The sequence below is a fragment of the Rhinolophus hipposideros genome (genome assembly GCF_964194185.1).
Source record: "Rhinolophus hipposideros genome assembly, chromosome: 10".
Lineage (NCBI taxonomy): Eukaryota > Metazoa > Chordata > Mammalia > Chiroptera > Rhinolophidae > Rhinolophus > Rhinolophus hipposideros.
The window spans coordinates 193,069-207,050 of NC_138056.1; the positions used below are offsets into that span (position 1 = coordinate 193,069).

At 61.3% G+C, this 13,982-nt stretch overlaps 1 protein-coding gene across 6 annotated transcripts; it reads left to right on the forward strand.

The window, feature by feature from the left end:
* On the forward strand, nt 1–11,617 carry B4GALNT4 (beta-1,4-N-acetyl-galactosaminyltransferase 4). 6 transcript variants are annotated; one of them, XM_081062167.1, is made up of 20 exons: nt 2–327; nt 3,079–3,182; nt 3,407–3,502; nt 3,579–3,674; nt 3,761–3,851; nt 3,925–4,025; nt 4,221–4,288; nt 4,500–4,578; nt 5,711–5,777; nt 5,914–6,048; nt 6,117–6,226; nt 6,328–6,428; nt 6,502–6,596; nt 6,673–7,612; nt 9,323–9,612; nt 9,753–9,906; nt 10,016–10,088; nt 10,201–10,354; nt 10,707–10,833; nt 11,247–11,617. In XM_081062167.1, exons 1-20 carry the CDS (start codon nt 177–179, stop codon nt 11,419–11,421), a joined length of 3,207 nt encoding a protein of 1,068 aa, XP_080918293.1. In that variant the 5' UTR covers nt 2–176; the 3' UTR covers nt 11,422–11,617. The 6 variants fall into 6 exon arrangements, 5 of the variants coding, with proteins under 5 accessions (XP_080918293.1, XP_080918292.1, XP_080918295.1 ...); XM_081062166.1 differs by having other exon boundaries at nt 105–327; nt 11,237–11,617; XM_081062169.1 differs by having other exon boundaries at nt 121–262.
* The last annotated feature ends 2,365 nt before the right edge of the window (nt 11,618–13,982 follow it).

Consider the following 13,982-nt stretch of genomic DNA (forward strand, 5'->3'; position numbering starts at 1 on the left):
GCCGCCCACCCCGGGCCCGCGGCCAAGGGCAGCCTGGGGTCGCGGCCGCAGTCGGTGGCCGCGGGCGGCGGACAAAGGGCCATGCGGGGCTCGGGGATGCAGCGCGGGGCGCGCGGGAGCCGGGGGCCGCAGCGGCGCCGCTGAGCGCGGCCCAGGGCGGGGCGGGGCCGGACGCGATGCCGTGGTTCCCGGTGAAGAAGATCCGCAAGCAGATCAAGCTGCTGCTCCTGCTGGTGCTGCTCACCTGCGCCGCGTGGCTCACGTACGTGCACCTGAGCCTGGGGCGCCAGGGCCGCGCGCGGCGCCAGCGGCTGGGCTACGGGCGAGGTACGGGAGGGGGCGCGCGCCCCGGGGCGGGGGGCGGGGGGCGGGGCGGACCCCCGAGCTGCGCGGGTCACGGCCCTCCCACTGCGCCCGGCTCTCGGCGTGGGCCAGACACGCCCGCACACCCTGTCTGCGCCTCCCAGCTCGGCAATATTGGGGCGGGGGGCGCGGGTCGGCCCGGCCCGGGCGCCCTATGACGTCACCACTGACGAGCGCGACCCTCTCGGGGAGCGTCTCTGAACCTGGGCGGACTCGGGACCTGGCCTGCTGCCGGTGGTGACGGGGTTAATGCGGAGGGGGTCTCCGGGAGAGATCTCCGCCCCCACGCCCTGCGCGCGGGGATTTCCGGAGGCCAAGTCCGACTGCTGTCGCCACCACTGTCTTTGTACCTAGCAGAGCCTCAGTGTCCCCATCTGCTCCGGGGGAGGGACAGGGCGGTTGGGGGAGCTAACCGTGCAGTTGGAACGCTTCCTGGAGATGGTGCCCTAGGTGAACCTGGGATCGGGGACGGTGTGCTGGGTGGGCGTGGTGCTAGGGATACAGCCCCTGGAGCCCCGAACTGCCTGGGCTAAACCCCCGGGCACCCCTAGCTCCCCCCAGTGGGGACAGTGAACCCATGGAGCAGATCAGGGCCCGGGAGCACGGTGGGAAAGAGCCATGGGAGGGGTCCTGCCGCCTTAGCTAGGGGGGTCTTGGATGTGCTGACCCTTGGCACACAACATGTGGGGGAAGAGCGTCCCAACAGGAGGAACAGCATGATGAAAACCTGGGGTGCAAAGACTAGGGACAGAGTGCCTGGAACCTGGAAGGGAGGAACGGGAGAGAGGGAGACACCTCAGAGCAGGAAAGACCCCAGCTGGGCCGCCCCTGACCCTTCTCAAGGAAGTGGAGTGTTCTGAGATGGGGGAGTGGGAGAGTCTTTCTTCCCAAAGACTCAGAACAATGACTTTGACTCACAACACCTGGGGGGTCCCAACCTCCCTGTGCAGCCCCACCCATCCCCCCCACTTGCCAAAGCCCCTTTGCTTTCCCTCAATACCTGACACCTAGGGCTCCAGAGACCCCAGGCCAGGGGTCTGGGCTGGTCCCAACCCCCCAGAGTCCTCGCACCTCCCAGCTGCCACACCCTCAAGAAGCCCTCAGCACTGCTCATTCCCTAAAAGAAGCCTCCGCCCTCCCAACCCCCCAGCTACCAGCAAATAAGGCAGGACCCCAGAGTGTGACTCAGTGACACAGAACAAAACCAGCCCCCCTCCTCAGACGCCTGTGTGGTTTTCTGAGCAACCACAGTCCTCCCCAACCTGACTTCCTGAGCAGCCAGGGAGCTGAACTCAGCAAATGGGAGGGTAGAGGCGTGGGAACCCCACTTCTGAGGCCCCCTCTGGACCATTGGAGCTGGGAAACTGGTCAGCTTGCCTGCACTGCTCAGGGTGCTGGAGATCAAGTCTCATCTGGCTCCTTCCCGGAGCGCCTGGCTCCGGCTCTCAGCCCCCTCTCCTGGCCAGCCACCTGGCCTCCCACAGGGCAGAGCAGTTGGACAGGCTGAGGCCTTCCTGTCAGATCAGGACTGTCCTCACTGCCACAGGAGTGAAGCAGGAGACCACCTTCCCGGTGTCCAGCAGCCTGTGCAGGCAGAGGTCCCCAAGGGAGACTTAGCTGGGAGGCAGGGAGCTGGTGTGGACCCTGCTGGCACTGAGCCCTGCAGGACCGTGGTGGCAGCCTGGGCTGGGCGCCGCCTGTAGGAGGCTGGTGGGGGTGAGCACCAAGTCCAGGCTGTGGGGATTTGGCTGGGAGCCTCCAGGGACTCCCCTTCCAGCTGGACAGCGGACAGTGCCTGGGGTAAGAACCCAGAACAAGGAGCTGGGGTCTCACAGGGGGGAGATCATGGGCAGCCCCTCCCTGAGAGGAGGGCCCAGGACAGGTGTGTCACACAGAAACCCAACTCCGGGGTCTGGATGTCGAAGCCCAGGCTTGACCCTGGGGCAGAGGGCCTCCTGGGTGGGCTCAGATCCTGGGGAAGGGGTGTTCAGGTCCACAGCTTAGGAAGGAGGCCTGGGAAGTGGAGGGGGGAGGGATGTGGGGGTGGTCTGCCCCCAGCTAAGGGTATTTGGGGCCACCAAGCCCAGGGGACAGTCTCTCTTAGAGGCTGCCTGGGTCTCAGATCCTCCAGCAGCCAGACCACTGTGCTCATCTCTCCCCGCCCAGTGGTCCCAGATGTCAGCCTGAGGGGCAGCAGGGGTTACATGTGCCACACCTTGGGTTGGCTTAGCCTCCCACTACGCCAGCACCACAAGCTCCAGCACTAACCCTTAGCTCTCAGTTCTCGTAAGGGAGGCAGACACGAAACATTCCAGCACCTGGGAAAATGCTGGGGGCACAGAGCAGTCTTGAGGAGCTTCCTGGAGGTGGAGCCACTGCAGAGGCTGGCCAGAGGCGTATGTGTGTGTACGCATATATACTAGCTTGTGCACACATGTAACTGCTTCCTCACCAACCTGGGCTGGGAAAAGCCAGGTAGAGGGCTCAGACGGGAGCTCCCCTACAACAGTGGGATGTGGGAGAAGGGCCAAGTGGAGAGTACTTGTCCACCTGAAGGGTGGGCACCTGGCAGCACAAGGGATCATAAAGGAGGAGAAACCACTGGCCTTGCTGCTCCACCACAGCCATGTGGGAAGGGGGTGCCTGACCTCAGTAGCAGGACCTGTGGCCTTGGAGAGAGCATAGGCCCTGTCCCACCCCATGTGCCACCCACAGACGGTGAGAAGTTGACTGGAGTGACAGATGGCCGGGGTGTCCTGGCTGCACTGTCCACACAGAAGGCAGAGGACTCCAGCGAGAGCCGTGAGGAGGAGCAGGCGGTGAGCAGGGCGGTGGGAGAGGCAGCGTGTGGACTAGTGAGTGGGGGCCCGGGATCAGCTGCAACAGGTACAGGCAGACATGTCCTAGGCCGGCGTCAGGGTGGGCGTGGTGTGCTGTGTGGCTGTGCCAGGGGCTGTGTCCCTGTGTGTGTGTGGTTGTAAGAAGCCCCCTCCCTACCCTCACATTTCTCAGCTTCCACCCTGGCACCCTTTCTCTTCTGTAGCCAGAAGGTCAGGACCCAAACATGCTGCTCTCTGGGAAGGCGGGAAGGCCTCCCCCGCTGAACCTCACCCATCAGGCGCCCCCATGGCGGGCTGAGGTGAGCTCTGCGCGCCTGCAGTGGCTGGGGGGAGGGCTGGGCTTGTGCGGAAGATAAGGCCCCCTCTTCCCCCCAGTACAAGGGCCAGGTCAACCTGCACGTGTTCGAGGACTGGTGTGGGGGCTCTGTGGGCCACCTGAGGAGGAACCTGCACTTCCCGCTGTTCCCTCACGTGAGTGCGGTGGCACGGTGGGGCTGACCCTCCAGGGTGGACAGGGCTGTGCAGTGGCTGTTGACATCAGAGGTTGCTGCCCGCAGATGCGTACCACCGTGAAGAAGTTGGCTGTGTCCCCCAAGTGGAAGAACTATGGACTCCGCATCTTCGGCTTCATTCATCCAGCGAGAGATGGTGCGGGGTTGGGGACAGCGGGGGTGGGGCATCCTGAAGGGCCCGCCCCCTGAGCCCCTGTCCTGTGGCCTAGGAGACGTCCAGTTCTCTGTGGCTTCGGATGACAACTCTGAGTTCTGGCTGAGCCCAAACGAGAGCCCCGCAGGTGCTCAGCTCGTGGCCTTTGTGGGCAAGGTATCCCCATTCCACAGCCCTGACCCCAGTTCTGCCCTCCCACTCACCTCCATCCACACCTCCCATCTGTCTTTACTGGGCGTCCTGTGGCTGAGGTCCCCTGCCCCCTCCAGTTCTTAGGAACTAGGACTGGACGGGGCTGGTGCCCACAAGGAAAGAGGGAACCTCCCCCGCCCCTTCTGTATCTGCCCTCAGACTGGCTCAGAGTGGACCGCACCTGGAGAATTCACCAAGTTCAGCTCCCAGGTGTCCAAGCCCAGACGGTGAGTGACTGGCAGCGTGTGTGCATTAGTGTATGTGTGTGTCAGTGTCTAGGTGACATCTTGCCCCACACACACTTGTACCCACACTGCCCAGCCACACCGCCATCCTAAGGGATCGGCCCTGAGCCCTCCACCTCCTCTGGGCTCTCCATCTGTTTGGGGTTCCTGGGGCATGGCAGGGGCACATCCCCCTGACTCCTTGTGTCCCCAGGCTCATGGCCTCCCGGAGGTACTACTTTGAGCTGCTGCACAAGCAGGACGACCGGGGCTCAGACCACGTGGAAGTGGGCGTGAGTGCGGCCCCCTCCAATCTCACCTGCCCTGCCCTCCCCCCCTCTGACTACTCCCTTCAGGACAATGTATGGACCCTGCGTCCCCCCCATCCCCCAGCAGGAGCTTCTGGTCTAGTTGACAAAGCAGCTGCTCAGGGCAGGCCATGGCTGCTGGAAGCTCAGGGAGGCTTCCTGGAGGAAGTGGCCCTGGAGTAGTCTTGAGAAATGAGAGACATTTCCATGGAGGTCCAGTGGGGAGAGGATTTGGGGCGAGGGTGCAGAGGAATGGAAACACCCAGAGTCTTCCAGAACTCAGAGGTATCCAGTGACCGGAGCAGGCAGAGCCTGCAATGCCATCTGGACAGCTGGGTTTCTCCTGAGAATGAGGCAGTTGGATTTGCATTTCGGGAAAACCCTGTGGCTGCTGTGTGGAGAGAGCCTCGGGGGAGGCGGGGGTCTTTACAGGGTCCTGGGTCCCTGCACAGTGAGGTAGAAATGGAGGAAATGGCAGGGCAGACGGCTGGTGACTGGGGTGGGCCAAGGGTCCTCAACCCAGCCCTGTGGGATGTTGCAGGTGTATGGTGTGTCACCCAAACTCTGCTTGGTGGAGGGTCCAGGCTGGAGACCCAGGTTTGCAGTGACCTTGCAGAAGCTGGGGGGAGGGGGTAGCTGAGGTCCCAGGATGAGCTAGGAAGGAAAGAGGGCCTGGGACAGAGTCTGCCGAGGAGACTGACAAGCAGCCACAGGAGTGGGTAAACAGGGAGGGGTTCCAGTGAGCTGAGATGGGGGCCTGGCTCTGGCCCTTGGAAGGCCAGCTATGACTTCTAGGAGAGCAATGGCTGCAGAACCCGGGGAGCAGGTGGGGGTGGAAGCCATAACCAGCAGGTGAGGAAACACTCAGGATGTCAGGAAAGCCCTGAGGGGAGGATGGGGAGTCCTTACCTGCCACTAGGACCCAGCCTTCTGGCTACCACCAGTTTCCCTGTTGCCCCCGGCCTCCCATTCACCCTCCGAATTTCTGGCATCCCTGAATGGGTTTTCCCCACTAGTACCTCACCCTCAGAGCAGGCAAGACCCACTCCTCGTGTCCCAGCCATGTTCCTGCAGGACCCCAGACTTTGGTCCTGACTGTGCTCTCCACCCCCTTCAGTGGCGAGCCTTCCTTCCCGGCCTGAAGTTCCAGGTCATAGGCTCGGCTCACCTCTCCCTGTACACAGGTGAGGAGCTGGTGCTTCTTTGGGAGGGGGGGGCTCCTGATGGTGGTCTCTTTGGGACAGTCTCCAGATGTAGGTGTGGAGGGGTGAAGAGGGGTCTGGGCACTCCTGGGGACCCCACACATCCCACTGCCCCCAGATGAGTCAGCCCTGAAGATGGACTACGTCGCCCATGTCCCGCAGTCCGCAGCCAGCCACGTGGGTGGGCGCCTGCCGCAGGAGGAGCCCAGAGCCGACATGCTGAGGCCAGACCCCCGAGACACCTTCTTCCTCAGTGAGCAGGGGCCCGAGGGGGGCTGGGTGGGGCCATGGGCCGGCATGCTGTGACCACCCCTCCCACAGCTCCTCGCCTGCAGCCTGCGAGTCTGGAGAATGTGCTGGAGCCCTGCGCCTACGCCCCCACCTACGTGGTCAAGGACTTTCCCATCGCGAGATACCAGGGACTGCAGTTTGTAAGTGCCACCCGCCTATAGGGTCCCTAGACCCAGGCCCTCCCGCCCCAGGGTCCCCTGAGCCCCTCCAGCCCCGCCCTGAGCTCTCTGCGCTGCCCCAGGTGTACCTGTCCTTCGTTTATCCCAATGACCACACGCGCCTCACTCACATGGAGACGGACAACAAGTGCTTCTACCGCGAGTCGCCGCTGTACCTGGAAAGGTGGGTGGGGCTGCGCCCGAAGAGAGCGGGGCGGGGCCTCTGCGATCCGGTCTCTGATGCCCCTCCCCTCCAGGTTTGGCTTCTATAAGTACATGAAAATGGACAAGGAGAAGGGGGAGGAAGACGAGCAGGTGCAGCACCGAGCCTTCCTCTTCCTCAACCCGGATGGTGAGTGGCCCCCCCACTGCCCCTCAGTCGGCGCCCACCTGGGCATGGCAGGCTTAACAGTGGGCGCTTCCCGCAGACTTCCTGGATGATGAGGACGAGGGGGAGCTGCTCGACAGTCTGGAGCCCACTCAGGCGGCCCTTGCGCAGAGCAGCACCCGACCCCTCGGCCTGTCCCGGGCGGCCCCCACCGAAGCCCCCACCGAGGCCGGAACCACCCCCGCCTTGCCCACGCCTCCCAGACCCAGGCACCAACCCACCCCCAGGCGCTCCAGGGCACTGAGCTGGGCCGCCAGGGCCCCACGCCCCCTGCCCCTCTTCCTGGGACGAGCCCCGCCTCCCCGCGCGGCAGCCCGGCAGCCACCCCCAAAAGTATATGTGACACGGGTGCGGCCGGGCCTGCGGGTGTCTACCCGGGCCCTGGCACCACTCAGTCCACGTGGCCCACCCTGGTCGCCCTTCCCGGGTGTCTTCCTGCGCCAGAGACCTTTGCCCAGGGTGCAGCTGCGTGCGCCCCCACGCCCACCCCAGTCTCGAAGCCGCAGGACCGGCGGCTCCCAGGCCACAGAGCTGAGGCCCCCAGCCAGGGCGCATGCCACCCAGGGGAGCCGGGAGGGCCAGGCACACCTGCTGGAACTCACAGCACCCACCGCGGACTTAAACTCGTCATCTGAAACGGGGCCTGTGACCTCCTTCCTGAGCTTATCTCAGGTGTCCAAGCCACAGCTGCCTGGGGAGGGGGAGGAGGAAGAGGAGGAGGAGGAAGAGGATGGGGCTCCCGGAGACGAGGCCTTGTCAGAAGACAGCGAGGAGGCAGCTAGCCCGGTGCTCAGCCGCTGGCGCGAGGACGCCATTGACTGGCAGCGCACGTTCAGCGTGGGCGCCGTGGACTTCGAGCTGCTGCGCTCCGACTGGAATGACCTGCGCTGCAACGTGTCAGGGAACCTGCAGCTGCCCGAGGCTGAGGCAGTGGACGTGGTGGCTCAGTATATGGAGAGGCTAAACGCGCACCACGGCGGGTATGGGGACGCATGGCAGGGGAGACCCTCAGCCCTTCGCCCTGGCTGGTCTGGGAGGGGCACACCCATCCCCTAGGGAAGTCTTCTCTCTTTTTTGGGCCTCCTTAGTGTCCAGGGTCCCTGTCCAGTGCGAGGACCCTCACCTCCCACCCCAAGGCTGGCTCCCTTATGCTGCACCTCCAAACCCCACCCTGTCACCTCGGACCTGAGCCTAAACAATGACTCTGAGCCGCCCAGGCCTCTCCTCCAGATAAACATACCCAAAGGTCACGCTAAGAGCCCCTAGACTCCTCCTCCTGACAGTTCTGCTGGGTCTTCCTTGAGGGGTGTCCACCTGACTTCTGTCCCATTGCCCCCAATGGTCTCCCCCAGGTTGTAGGAATCCAGTCCTGTCTCCCCAAGCAGGTAGGGGGTAGAGAGTAGGGGCCCCAATTTGATCTCCAGGGAGGCACTGGGGGGTTCAGAGTTGTGCCAGCCTTGAAGGAGGGGCAGAACCTGCACTGACAGCAGTGAGAAGCAAAGACATTGGGACAGGAGGCCAGGGAGGCTGGTCGAGGACTGAGAAGGGAAGGTTGTGGCCCTGAAAAGGACACTCGGGACTCAGTTTTCTTGCCTGCCGTACAAGGTCTTGTGCAGGACAGGGGGTTGACTTGTTTGGGTTGATGACAGGCATGTCGCTGCCTTGGAGGGGAGTGGGTGGGAGGGGAGCCCATGGGGACCATGACTGAGGCTCGATGTGACCACACGTGACCATGGAAGTGATGGGATGGCCTGGACTGGGAGTGGGGGGGGGGGACTTGATTCTAGTGACAGAGGACAAGCCCACCCTTGGTTCTGAGCTTCTAGAGAGCAGCTCAGCATCCCACGGGCACAAGGGGCTGTGTTCGGTTTAGTGGTCATGGCGGTGGCCCCACCTTCCCCAAGCAGTGCAAGGCTTTGGGTGGCCCCAAGAAGTGAGAGTGTAGACAGACCCAGAGCGTTTGGGGTAGAAAGTCCCAGACTTTTGGGGAGAGCCTGGTGGGGACGGCAGGATTCTGGACTCCTGGGAGGTCACACCGGTAAGGGGCACTGGGTGCAAAGGGAGGGCACGGTGCAGGAGGGAGACACCGTAGTCAAGGGCAGGGTCCTGCTTTCCCAGGATAAGGAGAAGCCTCTCCTGCGGGCGCAGTGGAGGGGGAAAGTCAGGTTCTCAGCAGGGGCTGTGAGGGGCAGGCCAGGCGACTTCTAATCTCAGGGATCAGGACAGCCCCTGGGCTAGTGCCAAGGGAGCCACCCAGGGCCTTACAAGGAGCTGGGAGGATGGGGTCAAGCATGCCAGAGGCCCCCCCAGGACAAAAATCCCACGGGAAGAGGCAGCTCCTGGAGTGTGAGGAGCTGTTGAAGGCTCCAATTAGAGACCACCTTAAGATCCCAGAATGCCAGTTCAAGACACGAACCTTGTCAGTGTGTAATGGGTGCCACTGAAGGGTCTGAGTGTGTCAGAAAGATGGCGGTGGACGAAGGCTTTGGAAGAAAACCTGAGAGGGTAGAAGAGCACAGGACCTGGGCTTGGGGGACTCCTCCCTGGCACGGGCTTCCCTGGGAGGGGGATGAAGTGTGGGTCTGCCTTCTGCGAACCCCCGTGGGGCTTCAGGTGATGAGGGCAGTGCGTGGAGAATGGGGGAGGGGGCCTGCTCGCAGCCCTAGGGACTGCCTCGGCTCTCCTCGCAGGCGCTACGTGCTCCTGCGCATCGTGAACGTGGAGAAGCGCCGCGACTCCGCGCGCGGGAGCCGTTTCCTCCTGGAGCTGGAGCTGCAGGAGCGCGGGGGCGGCCGCCTGCGCCTGTCCGAGTACGTCTTCCTACGACTGCCAGGAGCTCGCACCGGGGACGCGGACGGGGCTGGAGAGAGTCCCGAGCCCGTGCCCGCCGCCCCCACGCGCCCTGACGGCCGCCCGGGGCTGTGCCGGCCGCTGCGCCTGGCCTGGCGCCAGGACGTGATGGTACACTTCATCGTGCCAGGTGCGCGGCGGCGCTGGGGACCCGCACCTGGTTTGGGTGGGGGGCGCCCCAGGAGGCCCCTGGGAAGGGGAGGGAGCGCCCCTGGGCGGGGTACCGCCAGCTGCCGTGGGGGTGGTCTCAGTGGCCCCACCCTCCTCCAGTGAAGAACCAGGCGCGCTGGGTGGCACAGTTCCTGGCGGACATGGCCGCGCTGCACGCCCACACGGGGGACTCTCGCTTCAGCGTCATCCTGGTGGACTTCGAGAGCGAGGACATGGATGTGGAGCAGGCCCTGCGCGCCGCGCGGCTGCCCCGGTACCGGCGCCCCGCCCTACCCCCACCTGGGGGGACCTGGCGCCGCTTCCCGCCTGGGGAGGTGTGTTGTCCTGGCCCCAGGGATCCGTACCTGTTCCCTCGCCCCCAGGTACCAATACCTGAGGAGAACTGGAAATTTTGAGCGCTCCGCAGGGTTGCAAGCTGGAGTGGACGCGGTGGAGGTGCGTGGGCAGGATGGCGCGGGAGGGTAGAGCGAGATGCTGGCTGAGGTGGGAACTCAGCTTAAGGAGGACAGGGCAAAGGGCGGCTCTTTGACCTCCCCGCGCCCTCCAGGATGCCAGCAGCATCGTTTTTCTCTGTGACCTGCATATCCACTTTCCTGCCAACATTCTGGATGGCATCCGCAAGCACTGCGTGGAGGGCAAGCTGGCCTTTGCGCCTGTGGTCATGCGCCTGGCCTGCGGGAGCTCGCCAGGGGACCCACACGGTAGTTCCCCATGCCCACCCCACCCCCGTAGTGCCAGGAGTCCCACCAATGCCAGGGTGAAATCTAGGCTCCCCGGAACCTCTCCCAAGCCCCAAGGTATGCCTGGGGCCCCATCAATGCCCCTATAATGCCTACCCTCCCAGAGTGCCCAGGTTCCCCCCCAGTCTCCCTAGGATCATGCCCAGCCGCTAGGAACCTTCTCCATACCCCAGTCATGTGCAGGGCTCCTGGTTATGACTAACTTGGAAGGGTGGGCTCTGGGAGCCCCCTGATGTTGGGACCTGCCCCAGACCCCTCTGAGGTCCAGGGGCCTCACAGGACCTGGAGTCTGGGGGACACCCTTTGCCCCCAGGTTACTGGGAGGTGAATGGCTTCGGCCTCTTTGGGATCTACAAGTCCGACTTTGAGCGCGTGGGAGGCATGAATACTGAGGAGTTCCGGGACCAGTGGGGCGGCGAGGACTGGGAGCTGCTGGACAGGTGACCACGCCCCCGCCACAGAGACTGAGACCTGTGTCCTCCTCCTCCTCCAGGACCAGCAGGCCCCACTCCTCGAAGCCACATCCTACCCCAGGGTCCTGCAGGACAGGGACAGTCCTTGACCCCGTTCTGCTCCCAGGTTCCACAGGCCCAGAGGTGGCCCTGAGTCCCCATACTCCCACTGCAGTCCTACAGTGGTGGAAGCCCTGACACCCCTGGTCCTGGACTGGGGTCCTGACCACTTCCATCCCACTCTCCCCACGGAGTTGTGGGCTCAGGGCAGCGCTGATCACCTCCCTCGCCCACCCAAGGCCCTGAGCACACCTGTCCCCCACCCCCAGTCCTGATGAACCTCCCCAGGGTGCTACCGGCTCAGGGTAGTACTGACTCCCTCTCCACCCAGGGTGCTGCAGGCGGGGCTGGAGGTGGAGCGGCTGCGCCTACGGAACTTCTACCACCACTACCACTCCCGGCGGGGCATGTGGGGGTCACAGCGGGTCGCTCACAGCCGGAAGGGCCCCCGCACAGAGGGACCTTGAAGAAGGGCCACCCTGCCCAGCCCTGCCTGGTCCTGTACCTGCCCACTGAGGCCACCACCTCCTCCCCAGAGAGGCAGCCTTCATAGCGGGTCAGGCCCGGGCTCTGTCCCCACACTCTGTGTGATGATTTCTGTGAAATTTTGCCGTAGCGATGACATTGTTTTCAGGATTTCCAGGAGTTCTGTCTGTTCCGTTTTTTATTCAGAATGAAATGAAATGAAATATATTTTTTAGTTTTGACTCGCCATCTGCCTGGCTTTCTTGGGAGGGCACAGATGGGCCTTGGCAATGGCCAGAGCCCTGTCCCCATGGGTGGCCCTGGGCACTGTCCCTACTCCTGGTGCCCTTCCTGACTCACAGCTGCAGGTGCCACGCTGACCCCACACCCAACCCCAAGACCACTGTCCCCTCCCTGTCCTGTCCCTTTGAGCGTCTGTTGAACCCCATAGAGGAAGGGGCTTTGCGTCCTCCTCACCACACTGCCTGCACTTATGTGCCACCAGACAGCCAGTGCAGGGCCTTCTCAACTGTGAGCAAAGAACATTGGGCCATGTCCTCAGCCCCCTTCATGTGAAACCAGGACTTAGGTGTCAGTCCTACCCCGACCTCCTCAGAGGGGAGGGGGCGCTTGGCACCCTAGGTGGGGAGTGTCCTACGACCAGGTCTGCTGGGGTACATCAGTTAGATCTGAGTCGGCAGAAACAAAACCCAACTCAAACTAATTTAAACCCAAACCAGGGGCTTGTTTGACTTTTGCTCTTGTAGCTGGAAGTGCAGAGTGAGGAGGGCTCCTCAGAGAGTCTTGACCCAGAGGCTGGATGATGCTGGTGAGGACCAGCTCTGCTCTAGGGGTCACGGGAGGGAGGCTGGGACTCTGCCGGGTGCCTGCTTGTGTGAATTCCTCGTATCTGCTGTAGGATTTGTGATCGCACACTTCTGGAGGTCAGAAGTTCCTACAGTGCTGTGCTGCTTCTGGAGCCTTCAGGATGCAATCTACTGCCTTTCCAGGGGCCGCCTGGATTCCTTGGCTCATAGGCTCTTCCTCGGTCTTCAAAGCCAGCATCTTACCGTTTTCATCCCCTCCTCCCCCATCTCTCTCTCACCGCTTCTTCTATTCTCACATCTTCCTCCTGCCTGACTCTTAGAAGTACCCCTATGATTGCCTTGGGCCCACCCAGGTAACCCAGGAGAGTCTCCCCATCTCAATGAACATCCTTTCCTTAGTCACAGCTGTAGAGTCCCTTTTGCCATGTAAGGTGACAGTCACAGGTCCAGGACTTAGGGCATGGACATCTTTGGAGCTGTCATTCACACTTGGTGGGGAGGTAGCATATCTGCCCAACAGCCCCAACAATCCTCTTGAGATTTACTCAAATTGTATTCTTAGGTCATACCTCACTTAGGTTCATGATCCAAGAACACAGAGCAGCAGGAAGGGTTTTGATGGACACTCCAATCCAGCCCCAAGAAGATTCTAGAGATGGCCCTGCTGGAAGGGACAGGGAAGAGGCATTCAGCTGTGGCGCTGCTGACTAGAGCAGCCGGATGTTCACAGATGCTAAGTCAGCCTTGACATGTGGGCTTCACCACAAGTCCTGCTGGTCCATAGTGGACCCATGCCCACAGGGCACAGGAAACAAGGAACATCCACAGAAAACTTCTGGGGCTAATCAACTGCAACAAGGTTGCAGGATACAAAGTTAATATACAAACGCTCGCCCTTTCCTATATGCCAGCAATGAACAAGTGGAATTGGACATTTAAAACAATACTGTTTACATCAACACTGGAAAAAATGAAATACTTAGGCATAAATCTAACAAAATCTGAATAAGATCTCTATGAGGAAAACAACAAAACTCTGATGAACAAATTAAAAAACTAAAGAAATGGAGGGATACCCCATGTTTGTCGATAGGAAGACTCAACATCGCCAAGATGTCAGTTCTTCCCAACTCGATCCACAGATTCAACGCAATCCTAATCAAAATCCCAGCACGTTATTTTGTGGATGTTGACAAACATTCTAAAGTTTCAATGGAGGCAAAAGACCCGGAACAGCCCACACGATATTGAAGGAGAATAAAGTTGGAGGACTGACTCTCCCAGTTGGACACACTAGCGCTACCCAAATCCAAGGCCGGCTATGAAGCTCCAGAAATTGACACAGTGTGATATTGATGAGAGAACAGACAACTCGGTCAGTGGAACAGCAATCAGAACCCAGAAATAGACCCACATAAGTACGTTCAGCTGATCTTTGACAAAGGAGCTAAGGTAACACAGTGGAGCAATGACAGTGCTTTCAACCAACGGTGCTGGGACAACGGGACATCCCCATGCAAAATAAAAGGAATCTAGATGCAAATCTTACACCTTTCATAGAAATTAACTCAAAAATGAATCACAGTCCTAAATATAAAACACAAAAGTATAAAAATTCTAGAAAATAACAGAAAACCTAGATGACCTTGGTTGTGGCAACGACTCAAACACAAAAGACATGATGCATGAAAGAAATAATTGACGAGCTGGTCTTCATAAAGTTGAAAACGTCAGCAAAAGACAATGTCAAGAGAGTGAGAAGACAAGCCACAGACTGGGAGAAAA

Bases quoted from the DNA above. Each gene is read 5' to 3' on its own strand.
- B4GALNT4 (XM_081062168.1), top strand. From the start codon at position 2,877: ATGTGGGAGAAGGGCCAAGTGGAGAGTACTTGTCCACCTGAAGGGTGG. The intron at 4,579-5,710 runs GTGAGTGCGGCC...CACCCCCTTCAG, and splicing joins CAGACCACGTGGAAGTGGGC to TGGCGAGCCTTCCTTCCCGG. The intron at 9,613-9,752 runs GTGCGCGGCGGC...ACCCTCCTCCAG, and splicing joins GGTACACTTCATCGTGCCAG to TGAAGAACCAGGCGCGCTGG.